The following is a 15166-nucleotide window of genomic DNA, read 5'->3' on the forward strand; positions in this document are numbered from 1 at the left end:
CACTGCCCCCAATTTCTACGTTCCTGTACAGTCTGCACGAGGCTTCCCAGGTGGTGCCGGTGGTAAAGAACCTGCCTGCCAATGCAGGGCGCTTAAGAGACGCAGATTCAGTCCCTGGGTCTGGAAGATCCCCTGGGGGAGGGCACGGCAGCCTGCTCCAGTATACTTGCCTGGAGAACCCCGTGGACGGAGGAGCTTGGCGGGCTACAGTCCATGGGGTCACTGGAGAGTCAGATATGAAGGAGGCCACTGAACACACACACACACATATAATAAACTCCAAAAGTATCTCTGAATCCTCCTGTAAACCTGTGCTCTAGGGTTTTGGAGAGGGGATAAGAGCCTGTGTCTGTTCAGCGTTCAGTGCTGTACCCATGATATCTCAGTCAAGCCTGCAGCGATCCATTTGAGGCACCAAAGCTGGCACCCTGACCTGATCCTAAGCTGCAGGCTCATTCCATCATATCTGGCCGCCTGCCGCCTTCTTCATCCCATTTCTCAAAAAATAAAAATAAAAACCAAAGTCATCTCTCCTGGCCCATGGCTAGTTGTGGTGGCGTCTTGGGGAGCACCAGGAAAGCTTTGCGGGCTCGATGCTGGGAGAAGTGGGGTCTCACTTCCCTCCTTCTGACACCTGTCCTCTCCAGACAGGGGACACCGCCATGTCTAATGAACAAGCCTTAACTGTCCGAACCTGAAGACGAGGTCCCGCTGCTGCCGTCGCTTCCTGCACACGCCTGGTCCCTCCGGTTGGCCGGTCGGTCGGTCAGTCTATCGGTCCATGGAGAAGGCGTCTCAGTGCCCGTCCCCCGCAAGCTCCCCTGATGGATCAGGGAGGAAGGCTCACCCTTCACAAGCCCATGCACCCTCTCTGCAGACAGCGCTTCAGGCTGGGGAAGAGACTGGGCAGTCCAGAAATGTCCATGCTGGTGGTTTTGGTTTTTGGGGATTTTTTTTTTTTAAAACAAAAATGTGCATTTCTACGCATTTTTAGACCCCTGCGAAGCTCCAAGACCATGGATATCAAGGCGGGACCGGCTCCCCTGGGTTCTGAATCACAAAAGCGCCTCTTCCCCGCCTCACCCCAGGACTGATCTTTTTCAAAACGACATTTCCAAGGAAGATGAAAGCATTCATTTCCTGCTGTAACCAGTGGTCCAGGGCAGTGCCACCAGGCTGGGGGTTGGGGGTGGGGTGGTCTCGGCTGCTCCTTTGGCGAATTCCTTCTTCCTCTCGAAGCAGTCAGCAGCCCCCACCTGTAAGCACCCTCGCCGTGGTTCCTTCAAGTGTATGTGTCCCCACAGTGGGGCTGTGTGCAGGGCCGGCCCGTGGCCTCCTTCCTCACATTCTGTGTGCTTCAGAAGGCGATAAAGCAATAATCTCACCAACCTTCTCTGCAATTCAGTGCGTATGTGTGTTTTCACGCTACGGAACAGGAGGAGAGGCGTGCGGGTATCGGATCATCTCAGGTTATCTTCTCCCTGCCCCCAAGCTTTGTAAAGAGAGCCATTCTCACCCTTGTGCACATTTTCCTGGTTCCTTCCTGGAGAGCTCTGAGCTCCTGTGGGGTGACCTTCGCTCCCAAGGCTTCCCAAACCTGCGGCCCAAACGGCAGTGCCTTTCCCTCCCGAGCCCCTGGAGTCTTTCGGCAAAGTCATTTTTCTGAGTGCGACCTGAGCTGCTGGCGTGGGAAGAACCACGCCCCGTTGGCCTCAGGGCGCCGGCGAATGCGGGGTCCTTTTTGTTTGCTCTCACCTCTCCTTCATACCCACCCTCCCCACCCAGCCCCCCAGTTCTCGCGGATCAGGTGCTTTTTCTAGGTCCCAACGCAGGAAGGGAGAGTCTTGCTGAAAGCCCTTCTCTGGAGGGGAGTCCCTCCACTCCCCCCAACCCCCAGTCCAGGGACTCCGGACAGACCTGCCGGATGCTAGGTGGCCAAGTGCAGCCTTGGCGGGCCTCTTTTTGCTCGCCAGCTCTAAGCTCGTTCCCAGGAATCTGCAAGACCTCTGGGGTCTCCAGTCACTGTCTGCTCCGTCCTCTTGTTTCGTTTTGTTTTGTTTTTTTGGTGGAAGTTTCTCCACACCAGCCTCCTCCACCTCTTAGGCCCGAGGCTCCAGCATACATACAGCCCAGAGATGGTTACCCCACCCGCCACGTCTGGAGTCGCCATAAACTTGGGGCCAACCTTGCCCGGGAGCCGCCCACCTGAGAGAAGGATGCTTGGGCAGTTCATAGTGCAGCCCGTGATTGCTGAGGGGCGCTGGGGCTGAGCTTGCTGAGTGTCTCTTGGAGAAATCCATTCTTCGCAGATGGTGTCAAAACACGCCTCCCTCCCCCCAGCCACCCCCTCCCTCCTTCAGTCTCTGTCGTCTCCTCAACTCTCCTTCCTCTCTTATCTCCCTTCACCGCCTCTTCCCTCTCTTGGAGGATGGAGACCAATCCCGTTGCTCTGGGTTAAGACCAACACCTGGGCCAGAGAGGGGTTGTGGCTCAGCACAGTGGACGGTACCCAGGTGGAGGGGGCCCTCCCCCCCGAGTCCTGATGGTTGAGCTCCGGCCACTGGACGGGCGGTGGTTGGAGCCTGTCGCCCGGCAGCTTTGTGCATCTGTGTCTGGAGGTTTGGTCCTGCTTGACCATAGTCTGTATTCTCTTCATCCCTCGAGTTTGCAGTCAGTCCGTTCTCTTTGGCCATTTGGGGATTTAATCCTTTCAGGATCCACGTCAGCTGATTTTTCTTTTTTTCTTTTAAAGACCCAGTTCACTTTTATTTCAGTTTTGATGTTGTGACTTTCCAGGTCAACAGGTCCCCTTTAAAAGCCACTCCTAGTGTGCTCTGACCCTGGCCCCTTTGCTTGGCAACTGTCTTTCCGTCTTTCTCAAGGTGGGGAGGCACCTTGGTTCCGTCTTAGGCAGCAGGAAGTGACCTGCTGTGTTCGGTCAGCACCCACCAGGCAAAAAGGCTCAGTTCTCAGTCAGTCGTGTTTCAGCCCAAGTTTACCCTAGAGGAAAGAAAAAAACCCTTGAAAATGAGACTGACCTGGAATCCTTGAAAACGAGACTGACCTGGAGATGGTCGACCTAACCTCCCACTCCTGGACTGGAAATAAAACTCCATTTAATTCCTTGGTGACGAGGATGAGCAAAGTCCACCCCTTGAAACTGACCGCAGCAGCCTCATCCCTCTGCCGCAGAGCAGACAGTCTCACTGGGTCAGGAGCCACCAGCTCAACACAGGCTCCCAGGACCTCCAGCTCCGGCCGCGATCCGTACAGTGACGTCTCCAGCAACCGATGCTCTGCTGGGAGCCTCTGCGGACAGCCAGCTGGGCCAGTGGGTTCTTTCACTTCTCCTCTTTCTAAGTGGGGTGAGCCCTCAGGGGCCACGCAGGGGGTTGTAAGTATGCTGGTTTCTTGAATTCTGGAGCCGCCTTTGGAAACCCGTCTCCTTTTCAACGGACTGAATAATGCCTTAACCATTCGTCTGCAGTCAAGTCGCCCGCACTCATTGAGCCCTCCTCGCCTGGGCCTTTGGCGTTCTTTAAATGACAGTTTTATACAGAATGCATCCAAAATAAGATGGCTAGATAGGTGATTTTTTAAAGTATAATTCTCTCTCTCTCTCTCTCTCCCTCTCCCTCGCCCCACTTCCCTCTCCCCACCGGCTTTGCACATCAGCATGTTGACAGCTGCTCTTCTGAGAAGTCCGTATCACTTTCCCCTCCAGTCGATCCCCCTCTTCACACTCTTGCCTAAGGTAACAGACGCCTTTGACCTGTAAAATTCCACGGCAAGGCCTCAAGAGTCAGTGTGGTGGAAAACCCCTCAGCGCCACCTGAGAAACTCCGGTGGAAGAGATGTCCCCCCACCAGTGTTTAGGATGTTGGGGGCTTTGAGTGACGCAGCCCCGACAACCTCCAGTTGCCTGGGATTTGGGGAGAGGACAGTCAGATGGGGAGGTTTTGCAGGGGACCAGCCAGGCCGCATGCTTTCAGCGCTTTCTTCCGTGCTTCCCGGGGAGAAGTGAGGCCAGCTCTGGGTATTGGAATAGACGTGGGCCCGACGACCGAGGCCCTCAGCCTCAGAGGCTGTGCAGGTGATTTGGAAAACCCTGAGGCATGGTTTCCCCGAAGGAGAGCTCAGCTGCTTCCGCCCGGTGCTGCTAACCGCCTTGTCCATTTACGTTTCGCTTCGCGATGCCCACAGACTGCCCAGGAGCCAGGCGTGATTAAAGCCCCACAGACGTGTGGTCGGATCTTCTCCAAACTGAAACGCTGGCGTCCAGGTGACTCCTGCGTGGAAGATGGCATCCCACCCAAGGAGAGCCTCCCTCCTCCTCCTCCCCCATCCCTGTGGTCCTTCCCACACTGCCCTGCCCCTTAATACAGGAAGCTGGACGACAGTGGCCTCTGTGTGAACCAGCATTGCAGGGTGAGGTCTGTGGGGAATGGGGAGGAAGGCCCTTTCCACTGGGAATTGCCCCTCCCTCCTATTTCAGCTGTGGCGTTGCTATAGTCAGACTGTGTTTCCTCTTTTGACCTGTGTTGAAACAGAAAAGTGAAAGAAAAAGAAAAAAATAAGCCCCATGGCATTGTGATGCCATGGGGTAGGAGGGACCCACTCCACCTGGATGGGGGTCCACCCCAGGCTCCGCCCCCTTAGGGAGTGGTGGATCTGAGTCCCGTGCTGAGAGCTGCCAGGTGCCACCGTGTTGGGATTCTGGGCAAGGCGAGGGTCCGGAAACGCAGAACCACGTAGAAAGCCAGTAGGCACAAACGTGCTGGGCCTCGGCCAGTCTGTGTCTCCTTTGCCCCCCCCCCCGCCCGCCCCCATCACCCCTCTAGAGATCTCGTTCTTTGTGTGGGTTGGCTTCTGCAGGGAGGGGAGGACCAGGAAGTCAGGTTCTTGGAAAGTCAGCCTGAGATTTCTGGCAAGGCCACCCTTCAGCCCCTCCCCATCGTCCTCTCTGAATCCCCTTGCCACCCTCACACCTGGCACCACACCATCTCATGAATCAGCCTGGCACCTGCTTAACCATCTCTGGTGGCGGCGTGCCTGTTTAAGAAAAATATATGTATAGTGCCAGTTGTGTGAAAGAATGATCTCGTTCCACACCGCCTTATAGATCCTGTAAATACGGGGCTCGTAAAAGTCATCCATTGTGTTACGGGAAATATTTTGTACTGCATTGACTCATATCAGTATCCTCCAAGTCCTATACTTCCCCTGTGACTATGATCCTTAGAATGCTCTGTAAGATGGGGGCAGTAAAAATATATATATACCTACACCATTGTATTTTCCTGACCTTTCTCCTGGGTCCCTTCCTCCAGTACTTGAGTCATGATCGGAAAGGAACTCGAGTCCTGTGTGCAGGAAAGTTGAAGCGTCCTGCCAGCTGGTGTCCTCGCGGTTGCCTTACGAATTCACGGGCTCCAGGAGGTTTGAACGGAAGGCGGTCGACCGGCACTTTATTCAATCCCAGAAAGGACCTCTCTAATCATGTGACTGAGAATTCATCCAGAAAGGAAAAAAAAAACTATATTTTTACCGTCAAAACCAATGAGGCCTCCTGGACCTCTCAGAGTATCGGATGCCTACAAGTGCTTTTCTATTTTGTAACTGTAAAGCGATTTCATACGCACAGCAGAGCAGTTAGGAGTCTGGTCGACTGCCCTAAAACACAATGACCTTTTGCATGTACAAAGATGTCACATTCAGACTCTGGAAACAGCAAATAAAGCTTTGACGCGAGCTGCCCTAGAGACCTCAGCGTGTCGGTGTGTGAATGAATGGACTCCCCCACGCATGCATGCCTGTCCCCAGCTGAGTCAGTCCCTCCACCGCGCTGAGGGGGGCCAGTCTGGGGGGCCTGGCTGCAGGAGAGCGCATCAGGGGTCCTGGGCCGGAACAGGGGCCGGATGGAGGCAGAGCCGGATCTCCATTCGACGTGGGCTTGAGTCCCCAACTCTGCTTCCTCCTGGCTGTGGGGTATCTCTGGACCCCCATGCTCCTCCAGAATAGAGGTGGTGAGGGTGATATGAGCTGGCAGAAGTTAAAGGCAGTGGCCCCAGGTGGACTCAGCTTGTCTGCACGACATCTGGCAAAATGACAGGGGTTGTCTTAAATTACTATAAGAAGGGAAGGGCGTGCTCCTGGCATGTAGTGAGAGGAGGCCAGGGATGCTGATAAACATCCCCCACTGCCCAGGACAGCCCTCCTGCCCCATCACAAAGAATAATTCAGCCCCGCTTGGCAACAGCGCCAAGACCGAGAACTTTAGGTTAAAGACGTGTGGCATGCGAGATCTGGGCACCTGCGTCTTCAGGACCCTAAAGGAGCTGATGGGGGGGGGGCGGTCGGGGGGAATCAAGCCTGCTGGGCCGTCCCCGCCTCTGTCACCCCCTGATGTCCCCAGCGGGTGCCAGCATCTCAGGTTAAGGGGCTGAGACCTACTCTGCTCTCCACGAGCGCCAGAAGGAAGCAGCCCCTTGGTCTGAATTGTCAGCAGTGGGCAGGATCCTCAGTGATTAAGAAAGTGAGGCTTCCCTGTTTTGCTCCCGTGGCTCGAGGAGAGAGAAGCTTCTCCACTAGCAGATGAGCCTGTGGCTGTGACCTTCGTTCACTCCCCCAAGGTCACACAGATCCACCGGGTTCCAGAGCCCCGCTGTCACCCACCTCTCTAGGGATGCTGGGGTTTATGGTGACTTGAGGGTTTTAGCCAAAAACAAGCAACAGCTAAAGAAAACCCTCAGCTTAACAATTCACTCCTTTGCCCTGTCATTTATTTTATTGCTTCGGTAACCACTGAATACAAGTTCCTCTCTTCTATCTTAGAGTAGAGCGCTAGTCTGAAATCTTTGTTAAGCTGCAGTGGCGTACATTGAAACAGTGGTTACCTGTGGACACAGCTCGCTCACAGATGCACAAAAGAAATGGAGAAAAAGAGCAGACAGACAGACACAGTTCAAAACCATGGCGGCCTGACGCTGTGATGCTGAGTGTAATTCCCACGGAAGACACTTGGTGGCGCCAGTCGCTGCTTGGGGCTCACCCTGCCTCTATAACGGCTCGTTATAAAATAAAGGCTGAATGCAATTGTGGCTTTTCGCCTTTTTTCATAAAAGCAAAAGTCCTCTAGATTTCTTTCTGTTAGAGAAAACGGGTACTAATGTAGGTCTTTCATAAAAGCAAAGTGGCTTGAGGCAAACTTTTGAAAACTGAGGAAATTCTGTAGCTGTCACAGGTGAAATTATACTTTGTTAGACATGCACACAAAATGCATGGATCTAAGTTTTTGGTCATAAATAAAGTGACTGTCATGATCGTCTTTATTCCTGTTGAGGCTGAGAGCTGGACCCTGGAGCAGACCAGCCCCTCCGCCTCCTGTCTGCTGTGTGACCCTGGCTAAGTGACTTCACCTCTCTGAACTGTCTCCCCCTCTATAAAGTGGCAGTCACAGTTCCTCCCCTCCAGAGAGCTGCATGAGGACTAAACACACTGCTCATGAAGCTGGCCCAGCGCCGTGGACATAGTAGGTCTCCCGTAAATGATCACTGTCGTCCGTAGAAAAGGCATCTTTGTTGGGTCTGTTACCGTGTCTCATGGAAATGTGTGGGTGGATTTACACCCACCTTGGAGGGGATGTTCAGGGTGATCGGACTTAAATTTTAGGCCCCATGGCACAGGGGAAAATTGAGAAATTCTAGGGCCTGGCGCTTTAAGAACTGGAGCCATTCTGAGGGTGTCACCCACCCCAAAAAGAAGATGCTGGCACTGAGAAGCCAGAGCAAGGAAGTTGGGGGCACTGAGAGCTTGGTGCTGCGGGGCTCCCTGGGAGGCTGGCGCGGCCCACCTGCCCCCAGGAAGTCATCAGAGACTGCGGCTGAGGACACAGGCCCGGGGGCCTCCCCAGGCCTGCTATTGAGGTGAAGTGGCGCGCACGGAATCGGGCAGACAGGGTGCTGCCTCAGCAAGCCGGGATGTGCTGGGCTGTCAGAAAGCGCCCATAAATAGGGCAGTCCTGGCGACAGTGGACTGAGTCTGCAGACGGCGCCGGCCCCCTCTCTCCTCACGGCGACGGCAACAGGTGCACTCCGAGGGTGCGGGGACGGGGAGGCCGGCCCAGCCCTGGGCGGTCTCCAGGGGAGGGGACGTGCACGGCCAGCCCCCCGCACCAGCCGGGGGTCCACGTGAGGGCCGGAGCCAGCCGGTGTCCGACAGGGCGAGCCCTGGGGTGTGAGCTCAGGGCAGGGGCCCTGCAGGGACTGAGAACCGCTGAGGAAGGGGAGTGGGTAAAGTGGGGGGCCGGCCCCTCTGCTGAGAGTCCTGCCTGACCTGGCCCCATTTCCAGGCCCCACTTTTTGACGAGGCTGGACACAGGCAGGCAGACAGCATCGCTGGGCCTGGGTCCTGAGTATAAGGGCCACGCAGCCCGCCCGCTCCCAGGAAAACCACGGGAGCCTGTGTGTGCGTGTGTGTGCACTTGTGGGTGTGTTTATAAACAGGAGAACAGTCCTGTGCGTCTGGGTGTTTGGCATCAGGCAGACCCTTCCATGTAAGAATTCAGGTCCAGCGGTGTGTGGCACCATCCCTAGGGATGGAGGGGTGCCATCTCTCTGTCTGTCTGCATCTGGGTCTCTAAGTGGCTGCTATAAGGTGAGTGCTCTGTAAACGCGTGTGGGATGAAAACAGAAGCTGAGCGAGTGTCCCAGGGCCTGCTCTCCAGCATCTTGCTTTCTTTAGACCTCTGTCCGTCTGTTTCCCACTAGTCCGTGGTCTCCTGTTTCAATCACCCAGCCCAGGGCAAGGGAACGACTGGGTTCTCTTGGAATTTTTGCAAAGTAAGGAATCGGTGAATGGAAGCCTACTGCCTGGGGGCGGAGGTGGGAGCGATCCTAGCGGAGGAGGCTCCCCGAGGCCCGCCCCCCAACCCCTGAGCAGAGTCTGGAGGCATAGTATCCCCCCAAAGCTCCGGGGGAGGGGGAAGGGCACGGGCTATGGAGCCCCATCCCAGCCCCGCCTCCCTGGGCCTAGGGATTTCCGCCTGTAAAATGGGTATCTGCCTCCCCCTGACTGTCCCAGGCCCTGTGGGCCACAGCAGATGCTCGGTGGTATGTTTGCTAAATGACAGCAGGTTGGTTGTGAGCACCGACCACATCCCAGGTCTCAGAGGCGGCCGAGTTCTGGAGCTTATCTTCAACTCCAGGCACCTGGGTTCCCCCCCAGGCGCACCTGGTGACCGTTTGCTTTGATCAAAGCCACAGGGGTTCCCGCGGAGATGGCAGAGCAGCACAGCGCACCGGAGCAGGCTGCGGCCGGCAAGAGCCACGGCGGCCTCGGGGGCAGCTACAAGGTACGGGGGTCAGGGAGGGGTCCCGGGGGGCCCTGGGCCCAGGGCTGCCTGTGGTCCCTGGGGCCCGCCTCCCGGCCAGGCAGCCTCTCTCCAGAAAGCAGCAGCAGCCCTTCCTGCCAGCCAGGAGCAGGAGGGCATCTCCCCTCTCTGCCCACTCTTGCCTCTTCTGTGTCCTCGTCTGCACGGGGGACCTGGTCACACCCACACTGCCAGTATCGACGGGGCTTTCAGGAGACACGGCGCTGACCCTCCTGCCCGAGTTCGGTCCAGTCCCTGGGCCTCCCTGGACCTCAGCAGCCCCACCTTTAACCTGGGGACGGCATTCATGCTTCTCGGGGAGGGTCAAACGTCGGTGCCATTATCAAGGCCAGCAAACGGAGAAATCCAAGAGCTGGCATTTGTGGGCTCTTTCCGCCCTTTCTAAGCTATCCCGGTGGCTTTAATTTAAGGTGGGGTCCCAGGATGGATTGACGAAGGAAATAAGTGGGGTCTTTGACCAGACTGGGGGGCACCGGGAGGGGAAGAGCAGCACAGAGGCTTGCCTGGCTCTGCGCCTGATTCGTGGGTGAATCAGCCTCACCCTGTGGACCCCAGCTATCCCCCTACTGGAGAAGGGGGCATCACTGCCAGCCTTCATCACTGCTTATGAGAGAAGCGCAGGCAGGCTTACTGAATCCAGTACCTCCACTTAACCTGCTGTGCAGCCCCAGACCCTTTCTGAGCCCCCCTTGACCCTTGTGTAAAAGGACTGGAACTGATGTTCCCCAGAGACCCGCTACAGAGACAGTTAGTGCTTCTAAGCGGGTGAAGGAGGCAAAACCCACCTCTGCCTTGGCAGCCCCTTCCTCGCGGGCACAGGGGCAGGTGAAGTTTAACTAGTGCAAGCTGGAGTTTAATTTGTGCTGCCCAGGACTTTCAAAATGGAGACATCTCACATTAAGGCAACGACAGATTTCGGCTTCTCTCGAAAAGCGTAGAAGGGGGCCCACAGCCCCTCCTGACCACAGCAGCTTCGTTTCTCTAGAGTCCTCCCTCCAGTCATTTCGGACATTTCCCTTTACCAAGTTCTGCCGTTTCTGACCAGACACCCAGCTTGCAGTCCCCTGGATTAATGGGGTTCCTGGAGGCGTTTCTTGACTTCCTACTTTTGCATTCCAGTCCCCTATAATGAAAAGGACATCTTTTTTTGAGTGTTAGTTCTAAAAGGTCTTGTAGGTCTTCATAAAACCGTTCAGGGGTCGCAAAGAGTCGGACACGACTGAGCGACTGAACTGACCTGAACTGGAGGCGTTGCCCTCTGTGGCCACCAGGGGGCAGGGCAAGCACGGGGCGCTGCTGGCTTCAGGCCGGTTCCAGGCAGAGCTGTTGGAGCAGGGGGTGGTACCTGCCTCCAAGGTCCTCCGAGGCAGGACACGGGCTGGGATTGGGAGCCTGGCCCCGATGCGATGCTGAGGAGGCTGCGCTTCTAGGCGATCGTGTACGAAATGGAGAACTTCCAGGGCAAGAGGTGCGAGCTCACAGCCGAGTGCCCCAATCTGACGGAAAGCCTGCTGGAGAAGGTGGGCTCCATCCAGGTGGAGTCGGGCCCGTGAGTACCCGGACCCACAGCCCTCCTCCCAACCCTGAGCCCGCTGGGAGTCGGGAGGGCCAGGAGCAAGCTCTCAGTCTGCTGTGGGGCCTTAGGCAACTCCCTCCCCATATCTGGCCTCAGTCTTCCCACCTGTAAATGGGAGCATTGAACAGTGATTCTCTTGGACTCCTTCCAGCTCCCCATCTCTGGGGTCAGTAGCAGAGCATTGTGCAGAGAGGACAGAGGAAGGCATGCACCTGGCTCAGTGCCCAGCTAGTGGGGTCTAATACTGATGACTTTAATAGCAATGATAACATCTAAATTCTAAAGTGCTTGATATCCTGGGATGGCTCAGTGGTAAGGACTCTGCCTGCCAATGCAGGAGACTCAGGTTTGATCCCTGGGTTGGGAAGATCCCCTGGGGAAGGAAATGGCAACTAGTATTCTTCATGGGAAATCCCATGGACAGAGGAGCCTGGCAGGCTACAGTCTATAGGGTCGCAAAGAGTCAGGCACAACTTAGTGACTAAACAACAGCAACAATACCCCTAAATCCTCACGGCTGCCCACTTGACAGATAAGGAAACTGAGGCCAAAGTGGTTGACTGTTCTGTCCACATCCACCCAGTAAGCAGGAGTCCCCCGCTGGACCCCGTATTATTCAGATGAAAAGCCCAGGCTGTGGTACTAACCACTTGGGTGAGGTGCTTCACCCTCTGGGCCTCTGTTTTCTCATCTGTCAAATGGGAATAATAAGCATCTGGACTTCAGAGTTTTTGTGAAAATGGACAGAGAGATATAACTGTAATAATAAGAATAATAATCTAATAGAGGAATTAGAGGAGGAGGGTGGGGAGGAATAAGGAAGGAGAAAGAGGAGGAGCTGGCGATGGAATCCTTACTGTGTGCCAGGCCTGGTGCTGGAAACGTTTCTGAGCAGTCTATACGGAGGCTGCACCTAAAACCGATTTCAATGCTCTTTCCCAGGCTGGTTTTCTGGCTCCGAGTCTCAGCTCCTAGTAAGTTCTAGTAACTCCCTCAATACCAGGACTAGGGTCGGAGGAAAGGGGCAGGGTCAAAGGTCAGCAGCTCTTGGGCACCATCCCCCTCCCTAGACGTGGGTCCTCCCCACCCCCAGGGCAGCAGAGATGAGTGACCCAGCCCTCCTTCCTCCTGCAGGTGGCTGGCATTTGAGCGCAGGGCCTTCCGCGGGGAGCAGTACGTCCTGGAGAAGGGGGACTACCCTCGCTGGGATGCCTGGTCCAACAGTCACCACAGCGACAGCCTCCTGTCCCTCCGGCCCCTGCACATTGTGAGTACAGCCACTGGAAGCCGGACACGCCGGGCTCGGCTGGCATGGACCTGGCCTGGGTAGAGCCCTCGTTATTTCTGATCTGAGTGGTTTTGGGGGGACAAGAAGTGGGCTACTGAATGGGCACTGAGCTGCGGGTCAGGAGGCCAGGATTCATATCTTGCCTTAGCCAGCAGGTCACTGGCATGTCCCTCTGTAGCCTTATTAAAATCGGGAGCCACGTGGTCCAGTCGAACCCATAGAGCCCAGTAAATAGCTTCAGAAAGTAACTGCAAATCAGCTCAAGTCCTTCCGCTGTGTTTCTCCAACACCTGAAAGAGACCCGGTGCCTGATGGCTCTTCCCTCCCACCTGCTGACTCAGGCCAGCGGCTAGTCCCGCCCTTCCTCCTGCTCACAATGACTGATGCTCCTTGGAGGAGGGATGGGAGGAGAAAGGCCAGGTAGACCGACTCAGAATCTGCTTTCATAAAGCGGGGATGTTTCTACATGAGTGAGTCTGGTTTCCTGCCTCCTTCTCTGTGCCTCGGTGTCCCTACCTGCTAAATGACAAGGTTTATCCAGACCTGAAAGCCTCCTCTCTCGGTTTCACGGCTCTCTGGCTCTGGAAGTCCTAAGAAGACCAGCTCTGGGGGTGGGCGTTACTCTGCGGTGCCTTGAGCCTTTGCTGGAGCCTCCTGGGCCCTCTGTCCTGGGCATGGGAGCAGCCAGTTCATCCCGTGGTCTTGCCCCCAGGATGGCCCGGATCACAAACTGCATCTCTTTGAGAACCCAGCTTTCGGCGGCCGCAAGATGGAGATAGTGGACGATGACGTGCCCAGCCTCTGGGCTCACGGCTTCCAGGACCGTGTGGCGAGCGTCCGGGCCATCAACGGGACGTAAGGGACCCTGCCCCACCCTTGCCCTGCCCTGTCCTCCAGTTCCCATGCCTTGGGCTCCAAACGGAATCTCTGTTCATGGTTTAATACATAGCTGGCATTTCCAGCTCCCCCCGGGTCTGAAGGCCCTTCATTCGAGTCAGGGCCCCTGTAGCAGCCCTGCTCAAAGCCCCCATGATTTGAATGTTCACCTGCTTGGATTCCTGTACCATTGGATTTCCAGGAAGCCTCGACTTAGAGACAGTTTTGTTTTTTTTTAAACCAAGTGAAATCTGAACTCCCCTAGACCTTGGAGTTCAGATATGTTTTTCCCCTTTTCACAGTCTTTGTCCTTCTCACCAGGAGACCCAGCATGTATGTAGGGGTGGCTCAAGTGGTACATAGGAGAACAGGCTCTTTTCCTCGCTCCTTCTAGGCTTAATATCTCTGTGAATGCAATCTTAGGGTCACTCTCCCTTTGTCTAGGCAACTACATCTCACTTGTGGGCTTGTAACCTGGGGTTGGGCCTTGAGAGGTGCCACCTCTTCCTGATAATACTGTATTCAGCAACTTTTCACTGAGCGTCTGCTGTGTGTAGGGTACGGGGGCAATAAGAACTACACAAGTCCCATAATTCATCCCTTGGTAAATTCACAGTTTAATAGGGAAACAGACCAGGAAACAGCTATTCACAATTCGTAGCGATCAGAACTGTGATGGGGGACATGCAGGGGCTCTGGGGGTCCTGATGAGGTACTTGGTTTAGCCTGGGGCAATCAGGAAGGGCTTTCTGGAGGAGGAGATGTCCAAATTGATATGTAAATGTTGCTGTGAGAGAGGGAATGAAATGAGGATGAGGCAAGGAACAGCATTCCAGGCAGAAGGAACAGCAGGTGTAAAGGCTCAGAGACATGTGAGTTCAGAGAGAGGCTGAGACGGGCTGGAGTGTGGGGTATGAAGGAGGAATGAGAGGCAAGGCTAGAGTCTCGTTTGTGAGCAGGGCTAGGAGTTTGCATTCATCCCCAGGGCACTGGGAAGCCAAGGAAGGATTCGCCCAGGTGGAGAGCAGGCTCAGGGGCTGGTTTTCAAAGACTGGGTCTGGCTGGGAGGCGAGAGCCCGGAGGCTTCTCACGATGACCTCGCCTCCCTGCAGGTGGGTTGGCTACGAGTTCCCGGGCTACCGCGGGCGCCAGTACGTGTTCGAGCGGGGCGAGTACCGCCACTGGAACGAGTGGGACGCGAACCAGCCGCAGCTGCAGTCCGTGCGCCGCATCCGCGACCAGAAGTGGCACAAGCGAGGCGTGTTCCTCAGCAGCTGAAGGGCGCCCGGGCCCCAGTGGCCCAGGCCCGCACCGGGGGGCAGCAAAGGCAAGAAGAGGAGGCTCCAGGGCCGGGGTGAGGGCCTGCCGGGCCACCCTTCCCCCGAATCTGCTCAATAAAGCCTGGGGCCGGCCCCCCACCTGCCATGCTCCTCCGTGTCACTACATGAGGGGGCGGGCCCGGGGTGGAGCCGGGGAGGGGCAGGGCGAGGGAGGCTGCGGGGGAAGGTTCTGAGCGCCCCACGGGACGGCTGGGAGCTGTGCTCCCACTCCAAGCCCCCGGTTCTCATCACCTGAGCCCTGATATCGGGTCTGTCCGCCTGTGTCTCCATCTGGCAGTCTGTCCATCCGTCCATCCTTCCAGTCTTCTTTCTGTATTTCTCTGTTTTCTTCTGTCCATTGGTTTATCCATCCTTCCTTTACCCGCTCATCTGTCTTTCCGTTCCTGCGGTTCTTCCTTCCCTCCATCCTTCCATCCGCTATTCATTCATCCATTGATCCATCCACCCCTCCCTCCATCCATCCATCCATGCAGCCACCCTTGCGGCCACCCTCTCACCCACTAACCCATCCATCCTTCTCCTTGCCCATCCACCTCTCCATCATCCCCGCTCCGTCTCTCTGTCTGTCTCTGTTTTCTTTAACATATTCGACAAATGCCAGGCCCTGTTCAAGGCCTGAGGTCACAGCAGAGAACCGAACAAAAGTCCCGCCCTCATGGAGCTCACCTTCTATGAGAGAGCCCGAACATAAGTGA

General features: G+C 55.9%; 2 protein-coding genes across 3 annotated transcripts in view; both read left to right on the plus strand.

Moving 5' to 3' along the window:
* Nucleotides 1-5752, plus strand: part of KIAA1671 (KIAA1671 ortholog) — a 132692-nt gene extending 126940 nt beyond the window's left edge. For both annotated transcript variants that reach the window (XM_052655154.1, XM_052655155.1), the window contains one exon: nucleotides 648-5752. The gene's annotated coding sequence lies outside the window, so the exon portion shown is untranslated. The remainder of the gene's footprint in view (nucleotides 1-647) is intronic.
* A 3525-nt stretch (nucleotides 5753-9277) lies between these two features.
* CRYBB3 (crystallin beta B3) lies at nucleotides 9278-14409 on the plus strand. Its single transcript, XM_052655055.1, has 5 exons — nucleotides 9278-9352; nucleotides 10822-10940; nucleotides 12102-12234; nucleotides 12968-13110; nucleotides 14244-14409. The coding sequence occupies exons 1-5, from the start codon at nucleotides 9278-9280 to the stop codon at nucleotides 14407-14409; spliced, it is 636 nt and encodes a 211-aa protein (XP_052511015.1).
* Nucleotides 14410-15166: the final 757 nt, after the last annotated feature.

This window comes from Budorcas taxicolor, chromosome 17 (assembly GCF_023091745.1).
Source record: "Budorcas taxicolor isolate Tak-1 chromosome 17, Takin1.1, whole genome shotgun sequence".
Classification (NCBI taxonomy): Eukaryota; Metazoa; Chordata; class Mammalia; order Artiodactyla; family Bovidae; genus Budorcas; species Budorcas taxicolor.